The 9,169-nt window shown below is 48.3% G+C and overlaps 1 protein-coding gene across 1 annotated transcript in view; it reads left to right on the forward strand.

The window, feature by feature from the left end:
* Positions 1-2,215, forward strand: part of map7d1a (MAP7 domain containing 1a) — a 41,285-nt gene extending 39,070 nt beyond the window's left edge. The window contains exons 19-20 of the mRNA XM_049025473.1: positions 313-542; positions 1,558-2,215. Of these exons, the coding sequence (XP_048881430.1) occupies positions 313-542; positions 1,558-1,568 (241 nt within the window). The 3' untranslated portion in view covers positions 1,569-2,215. The remainder of the gene's footprint in view (positions 1-312; positions 543-1,557) is intronic.
* The last annotated feature ends 6,954 nt before the right edge of the window (positions 2,216-9,169 follow it).

Here is a 9,169-nt window from a genome sequence, read left to right on the forward strand (position 1 = left end):
GCGAGCGAGAGAGAGAGGAAGGTTTCTCCTGGTAGAACGCTGTGAAGCATCCTGTTAAATGAGCTAACTAATTAAAAGTCCGCCAAAGGTACAGGAACTCAGTTTCACAGTAGGCAGACAAAAGACACAAATTATACTCCAAAAATAAATGCATTAAAGTCTTAAGATAAATAGTCACAAAGTCTTTAAGGCTTGTCGGATCATGGAAACCCCCCACAAGGCATTGCAATGTGTATAGATATCGCTGGTGGTCTCATTAGCCAGGATGATCATCGCTGACCATCTGTGTGTGACATTACCCCCTACCCCCAGCCCCATGGTTCCGGTGATCAACGGCGTTCAACCGGCCAAGCATGAGAATGGACTGTCTTCCAAGGGGGAGTCAGCCGGCTTTGAGGAGATCATCCAGCTGTCCAATCACAGCAGTGGTGAGGGGCGGGACAAGTCTGAGAGTGACGTTTCTGCGGAGCCAATCCTGGCATTCGAGGCGGGAGAACCCTTCCTGAAGAAGGCGGGCTCTATTAAACCTCAGCACGTCACAGGTATCTGGGCAGAGGCGCAACGTTGGCCGTGTTTTCAAAGCCTTGCAAAGATCAAACGTAGAACTTGGCTGTATTATAGCTTTGACAACTGACTAGAGTAACGGTTCATGGTCCTTTTTAATCCTGAAGCAGAAATTCTGATCGTTTTCCCCCACCAAGACCATGCTTTCCACTCAATCTCTTGTTGAAGCTAAAGTTCAGATTGCTGCCCTTTCTGTGATGATCTCCTTACTCTGCATGTAGTGTTGGGCCTGACACAGGCTGTGTGGTTAACTTGCCCGTAGGACCATCTGTAGATGGGGAATCGCAGAGTCTTTGCAACACTCAGCTGGTATTTGCATAAAAATGAAGGCATTTGATGGGACGGATTAGGGGCTTCTGAAGTGCAGGTGTCAGGGGAGCTGGGATGGTATTTTCCTTAAATAGCGTGACGGTGATTGGTGGTGGTAAAACGAGGTTGGCATTTAAGTGAACCTTGCGGCTGACTGCCTGGCCGGTGAGGGCTCTGCCCTGTGGGACGTCCCACGAAGCCGGACACGTGATCAGACGTTGGCCTTCTAAACACGCTGCCCAGAGAGGGTGCCAGGGAGGGCAGCTGGGATGCCCAAAGCGGCCGGCACCCCAGGCCAAATATGTGCCAGTCCTCACATTTGTGTTATCGATGTCACCCCCCTCCCCACCGCAGCCCCTCACCTGTTGATCTTGAAGACAGGCCTCTGATCATAAATAAAACACAAAACAAACAGGAGGTTTATCTCCGGGAATGCTTATCACCAGCTTAGACTGCTGCGGATATGCAGGATCTCTGTGCTTAGCTGACAGTTTTATTTCAAAGTCAGACGGGCTCAAAGCCGCATACAAGATGGAGGAGGGCTTTGGATCTCAGTGTGACTGTTACCGTTCTTTCTTGTGAAGCTGCTTGTCTTGCTGCCAATAAAATAAAAACATCACCATCGATGGTAATATTAATGCCCCACCCTGACTGAGTGCCTGTATGTTGTTGGCTCCTTTGCAGAGGTCCTTTGAGGTGTTCGCCTGCGGCAATCCCACATCAGCATCCGAGAGGTGCGTCCTCCCCATCACCACCGCCCCCCCCCCCCCCCACTCAGCCTCCCCTTGGCCCTCTCCTGCCTGTCTGCATACAGCCCAGCCCGGCCCAGCCCCCCAACCCTCGCCCCCACCTAGCTGACTTGTGCCAAACTGAGAAGCGGACTGCTCGTGTCCGCGTGTCCAACTTGCCAATCCCATGGAAACCACCTCCTGGAGGAGGTGACAGGGGGGTGAGGATGAAAGAGCAAGGATGAGAAGACGACCCCCAACGACGCCATGGGGTGGGGGAGGCGCCCGGCCGCGCGTCACGGTGTTGCGTGTCATCAGTGTCACGCTGGTTTTACGACGCACCTTACAGGACTGACTGCGTGACCCATTGTAGAAAGGAAACAGAGCTTAAAATACACACTATTTGACTATTACGATTATAATTATTGTTGTTATGATGAGTTGGACAAAGAAGCGTGTTGGTTATTTTGTCTTTCATAATTTAGTTATTTAACTTGAAGAGAATTGAAACTACTGGGTACCATAAAGAGTTTGTGAATATTGTAAATGAATCTCAGTGTTGTCCCTGCCTGGGGGGAATCTGTGGAATAAAGGGTGACCGAAGGGCCTGGCAACCCAGTGCACTGTGTGTTTTTTGGGGGGGTAAGAACACGCTGGCCTGCATTCCTGGGGGCACATTCAGCGACCTTTACGGCTGTACGCAAATCGCTGTAGAACTTAGATTGTGCCGGTTAATTATTCCAGAAGCTCCAAGGGTGATTAATTAAGAGATGGAAGGGGGGGGGGCCTGTATCCCTTGGGACCACCCACCGAGGGAGAGGCACGACTTTGTCGGTGTTTGGAAGACGTCTGATTGGTCTGTCATGAGTCAGCATGATTCCAGCGGCACTGTGATTCTTTGCTGGGGAAGCAGTTCGAAGATGGATGGATGGATGGATGTTTAACTAAGGATGTCATATTTTTCTGATCTACAGCTTGTATTTGCTTTATAATGGTGGAGGTCTAGCACCAGGCGAGTCTGTGGCTTCACTGCTGCACAAACTGTGTTCACTGTCCGTCAGTGTGGCTGCGCCCTGTGGCCACTGGTCCAGTTATCTGGGCAAATCGTGTGGCAATCTAGGAAATGCATTGAATCCCTCACCATCCATGCAGCACTGATTAAATCCAAGTGTGGTTTAACTGGGCACGGGCCTGGTACCACGAGACGCTTTGGGCACAGATATTCTTGGCAAAAAACTACGAATGTGTATTTCCACATTTATTTGTTTAAGAGAGATTTCCCAATGTTGATGTATCGTATTGTGTTCAGCTCTTCATAGGAAAGCCAAGGACCCAAATGAAAACAGACCAAGGCTGGGGAACCCCCCCCCCCCCCCCCTCCTCCACACGCCTCTAATATGGGATCATGTGACTTCGTTACTAAGTAACATTTCTCTCTCCAAGGGGCTCCCCTTGAGTATTTTTTGCCTCGATTGGCCAATATTCAGTCAGTTTGCGGCACTTTTCTACGAACCCTGAAGAATATTTAACAGGCTTGAAGTTCTTCCTTCTCGTCCAAACGGCATGACAAATCTCCCGTAAATAACTACCACATTCCACCCACCCACCCTCCCCGTCCCCCCCCTCGCACCCTGCCCCACCCCAATCTGACCCAGTCTTTATTTACCCCCCTGCCCTTTTGGTCAGAGCAATGTGTAATCGCATCTCGCGCTGGGCCGCTAGCCCGCATTTCGGGGGCAGACTGGATCGGTGCCTCCTCCCCCACCTAACCGAACACCCCTTCTGGGCTCAGTTGGGTCAGACAGAGAGTTCTGCCAGATGTGCTGTGAGTATTTTTGTCCTGCAGGCTGGTACGGATGTGGCACCCGGGGTATAGAGTGTGTGTGAAAGTTCCTTCAAATTATTTGTCCAGAACCAGTGGTCAGAATACGTCACTATTTACACATTTTAATACTAAGCAAAGATGGCAAACAAAAAGATTTGAACGATTTTCCACCTGCCCCTTCCTCTTCAGTGGGGTGAACTGCCATATTCAGCTCTAGCTGAACCCAGAAGCGGTCCCGTAGACTGAGGTCCGATCCCTATTTCTGAAACTCTTGGGGGGAATAGGTGGGGTTGGGCGGAGACAGGGCACGGTGCCCTCCCCCAGTCCGTCTGCTGCTACGCCTGCTGGCATGCTTGAATAGAACATTGGCGCCTAGCTTTCTGAGGAGAAGCAATAAATTCTGCTTGGCTCTCAATGCCCTCCGTTCCCCCCCCCCGCCCCCCCCACTCCACACATGCAAACCGCTGAGCACACTGTCCGTCAAGACCATTTCCTGCAAGTCTGACATGATTTCATGGTGTTAATAAGCCCCGTGCATCCACCTCTGCGTCTGTCCCGAAGGTAACCACCCTCAACACCAGATTCCACCACCATAATTTCATAAATATGAGTCTCCTTAAACTAAAGCATTGTCTGAATTGTAGGAAAGGGTTAAGACGATTTGGTCTAACTTAAGTGTCCTCCTGTTTGGAGTCGTCTTCTCTTCACAGCAACAATGTAATTTAATTACTATAAATAGCATCTGTAGTGGCTGCCGTGCTCTTTGGATGAGAACGTAATGTTTTTTTAAGTTTATTTATTTATTTTTCTTTTTCTTTTTTTACTTTGGTTGTTGTTCTGCATAATGTCCAACAGGGGGCAGCACCAGTCTGAAGGTAGGTGAAGAGCACTAGGCATCTGATCAAGCTGCCTTCTCATGCAGATCAAAACAGCTGTCCCATTTATTTTCCCCAAAGGCTTTGGTCATGAGAGACTGGGAGGAAAAAGGTGTAAAGTTAACACCAACCAATAGAAGGTGAAAATAAATTGATATTGTGCTGGAGGTACTGGTTGACTCCATGCGCTGTTCACCCCGTGACCCTGTCCACTGGCCCAGCTGTCTGCTGCCGTGTGTGAAGTTCTGGGGGCTATTTTCAGCGGGGTGTCAGTGGTATGTGACAAATGGGAGCCGGTTTTATGGAGGTGCTGAATGAATTCCTGGAGAATCAGTGTGTGTGGGGTGGGGGGGGGATCTGTGACAAGATTTATGAGGCTCTGATGGTCTGGACTAGCCTGGGACAGTAGGGGGATCTCACCATCCCCCCCCCGGAATTTCCACTAACATTTTGGGGATTAAATCATGGAAGTACATGGAAGGCTTGACAGGAATTGCAGGTAATGCCTGTAATTAGAGATCGGCCTGGTATTAACTGCATGTTCTTTTAATAAATCTTTTGTGGTTCAGTGTGTATTTACTGTTCAGACAGTGTTTGGATTTTGGTGTAACATAAATAGACACACTGAATAATAACAAGAATGATAATAGACTGTATAATTTGGAATTGATTCACGTTTGTTTGTAATGCAAGGTCTGACCACCTGGACCGTCGTAAACATTTGGAGAACATTAACGTGTTGCTTGCGTTGCTTGTTTAAAATGAGAGCAGTGTTCGAGCCATGTGATGGAACGCGGTAGGTAGACACAGCAGGAGTACTGTCTGATAGGCCGGGCGTGTGGGCGGCTGCTGTTTGATGGTGGGGAGTCTGCTGGTGGACGCGGGTCCGACTATTGACAGGAAGTGAAAGCAGAGCCGGCTGTCGTCTGCACCGGCTGCCTAACAGCCCTGCTGAAGGACAGGGTAATCCTGGCAAGGGCGGGGGTGTCAGGACAGCATGGCTGTCATCTTCTGTCACCATCGGCGCTCGGTTTTCCTAATTGTCCCATGGATTCGGGACGGCGGGGTGTTTCAGACCGGAGTGTACCTGTTACAGAGCTACAGCGCACCTCAGCCGCTGTGGAGTAGGCAGTGCACATATCCGGGGCACTGAGCGCTGCTAAGAGACTAATTAGCCCGCAGTAAGGAGCAGCTCAGACGAAAGGCACGCACAAGCATGTGATTTAATACTTTCGCAATCTAATGCCGTGGACCGCTGCATACCTTTCTTACGTAAATGCAGATTCGGGGAACTAATTCATCCAGTAGAGATGCTGGTGTCCAAATGTCACCCTTTTGATTGGCAGGATGGTTTGCCTCTTAATCCTTCTACTGACAGTAGGGATGTTTCAAAACGCTGACCTCGTCAGCAGTTAGGGCAGGGTTCGATTCCACCATTCGGCGTCCCGGTCCACGGTGGAGTGCTTTTCTTTTCTAGAGTGTAAGTAAGAGTCGTGGACAAGTGATATTTGATAATTACAGATGAAGGACTTGTTGTTACTGGCTGTGAACCCCTGACCCGCTTCTGGTAGTGTAAATCAACCCAGGAGATCACATTGATGGCACCTGGAGAGACCCCCAAAGTTAAAGGGCACTTCCTGCCTCACCACAGCGTTCCGAGAATGCTCTGCAAATGTTTCAGCGGTGTACACTAATAAGGACGCACTTTTTAAGAGGACATGGCTCATTGCAGGAGACTTACATTTTCCAGTGTTACCTTAGCACATGGTCCAAATAAGAGGAAAATGACATTAATGCTCTTGCTTAAATTGGCTCAGTTATCTGGGTATTTCCTACACAGACTTCTGGTCCTAGCTAGTGGAAAAGGGCCTTGTAATTAATGTGCTCTTAGAGATTTGTCCAGATTACCTCTCATCCGACATTATAGTTTGCTAGTTTGCTAGTTTGCAGTGACACATTTGGAGAAAGCTCACCACTCCCCCCCCCCCCCCCCCCCCCCCATACCCATGTCCTCCCCCAGTTCCAAGATACAACCGCAGTAGTGCCGAGATGCGTTGGCGTAGATTTGAGTGCCCCATTTCCTGTTTACCAATCAGGCTCGTGTACCCAGGCTGGTTCCTATGGGGGCTGTCTAAATTTACAGCCAGGATTCAGTTTGGCTAATCAAGAGGAAAATGAAGCAGCAGTGGGAGGAGCCAGTGCCACTGTTTCCAGAAGGGAATACTTCCTGGTTATCCGCAGCTGCATCTCCACTGGCGGTGCAGTGAAGTGATAGGCCGGGTTATCAATGGGAGGAGCCCTGTTGCCCTGGGTGACAAACATACTTATGCGACTGGCAGTGTAGAGTCCAAAGGACAACTGAAACGAATAAATTCCAGGAATAGAAAATTTCCTGTGCTATGGCAGGCAGGCATTTTCATAGCACATTGCCATGCAGGGCAACCTTGGGTAGGAGATACAATGGATTTGGCTACGTACAGCAGCCCTGTATTACCCAGCTGTGTAACAAGTGCATGATATGGTTAGACTTCCACTTGTATTGTACAGACAATGACTGGGTCAATCTGAGCTTTAAATACCTGCCAGGCTTTAGACAAATATTTACCAATAGCAAGTGCCAGAAATGACTTTCCAAACTGGGTCAGAGTTCCTGGAAGGACATTTAAGCAGGACAGGTTGGCCTCAGAAGCAGTACGAGGAACCAGCCTTGTCCTACCGCAGAACAGCCTTGTGTCCGTAGCGGCCTGAGTCTACGCTGTTGCTGAGTTCTGACTTTAAACCCTATTCTGTTTCGCAAACAGGGGAGATTCCCCAGTCACTCTGGGGACTGGTTTGCAGCTGGAAGTTTGGTATTTTGCTGACCGATGAGCGGATTCATACTGTACTGCTAAGTGTCACTCACCCAGTCGGTCATTCAAACCAGACTGAGAAGAAGTATTGGAGATCAAAACTGCAACATTAGGAAAGCATAAAGGGTGATCGAGTGACACCCCTGGAAAAATTACGTCTCCAGTGGGAGGCAGCAGAAAAAGCTGGAGATTAAGGAATTGTGTGGTTAAACAGACCACACAGAGTTAACCAGGTACTGCACAGAATGGCCCTTAAACGCTTATGTGGCTGTGCGAGACAGGCAGGACCAGGACATGGCGTCGCACAAGTCAAATCGGGCTCCAGACAGACCTACAAATAGGTGATGCAGATCCAGATGAGGCTTCCGGAATGCAGCCTTGATTACAGCTGTATTAAGAATATAATGCCGCATTTATATCTAATAGGGATTTTCCATTTACAAGTTCCTTCATCAGATAAGTAGGAGTAGGATCGAGTAGCCAAGGGAGCAGTTTAGAACAGTTGTCCTCAATGCAGGTGTCAAAGTGATTTTACTTGTCAGCTAATTGGGAAAAGCCTTCAGTTACCTGGCAAAGACATGTAGGTGTGGACTGTAATGGCTGGGGACTGGGTGGAAAACCACTGCGTTTACAACCTTGGAACCAGAGTATCTGGTCAACCTGTTTCTGACAGTAACTGGAAGTGGAGTCTGCATTGAAGAAACAGTGTCGGCAGATGCATCAGACGTGCCGACCCACTAATATCTTGCCACATACCACGCAACTTTTGGCCGATGGCTAAGACTACGTTGTGAAAACCATTCATAAGGTCACCATTTTATGTAATATAACTATGATGCGTTTCTTGATTAGTCATGGTGGGAAAGATGCGGAGATAAAATGTTGCCCAGAAGGATTTATAGCCCGACACAAAGGCATGACCACCTCTTAATGAAGAGTGCAACCTATACGATTTACAAGTTTCAGGTTTTATTGGAACAATGTGAAATTCTTTTGCCACACTTCCAAGAGACGGGACTGGTGCATGCTGGGATACGACAGCCACCAATGCAATGATAGATGAGACGTTACTGGAGTACAACATAGGAGATCAAAAACAATAAATACTCAATAAATAGCTTGTGCACTGGTGATGGATGTGCAAATACCCGCCGAGGTAGACAGTACTGATAATGTGAAAAAGTGGAATTTTAACAACAAAATGTGGTGGGTAATCAGTGCTTATTTAGTAACCTTTTATTGTGGGGAAAGATGCTGCTAAGATAAGAGTGGTGCTGCCCTGATTAAGGTAAGATCCAGGTTATAATTTGTTTTGTTGTCATGAGCTCCACCAAGCCTCGTTTCTGATGCACAGTCACAGTCACGTCATTGCATTTGTCGCATTTATTACATTCATCGCATTTCACACATGTAAATATGTGATGCCACCAACCATTCTTCTGAGCAGAAGTTGAAAGTTCATGTCCAGAACATAAAAATCCAGACCAAGATTTTCTTTCAACCAACCAGTTGAGAATACAGAGTCACATGCACAGAGCACTCAACTGGTTGGCTGAAACAAAATCTTGGTCTGGATTTTTATGCTCTGCAGGACATGAACTTTTCAACCTCTGCTTCTGAGTTTGCTGGTTGCCCTTCACTCCAGCAGAGCCTTGGGATCCTGGATCCTGGGGGAAGTGATGAAGGGGTAGGAGTGGATCCTCCATGGAGCATGAGTGCGGATGTGTGCAGTGTCCTTTCAGCAAGTTTCTGAACATTGAGACCCCCTACTCCAACTACCCTACAGCTTAAATGGAAATCTCAAGCCTTAGCTCACCTAGACACCTCAGGTCCTGAGTCAACTGTCTCCCTCTCCTTCACAGAGGGCTCTCCTAGTTTTTTTTTATACCAGTTTACTCCAAGGTGCACCGGGGCCACTCCCAGCATGGATGTTTTCTCTCGCTCTTCCCTTCTTCCTCTTTGTGTACCTCTCTTCTCCACTTCCTCAGCTGTCCTCCACAGTTGCACACATCTCTCTTG

This window comes from Brienomyrus brachyistius, chromosome 9, assembly GCF_023856365.1.
Source record: "Brienomyrus brachyistius isolate T26 chromosome 9, BBRACH_0.4, whole genome shotgun sequence".
In the NCBI taxonomy this organism is placed as follows: domain Eukaryota; kingdom Metazoa; phylum Chordata; class Actinopteri; order Osteoglossiformes; family Mormyridae; genus Brienomyrus; species Brienomyrus brachyistius.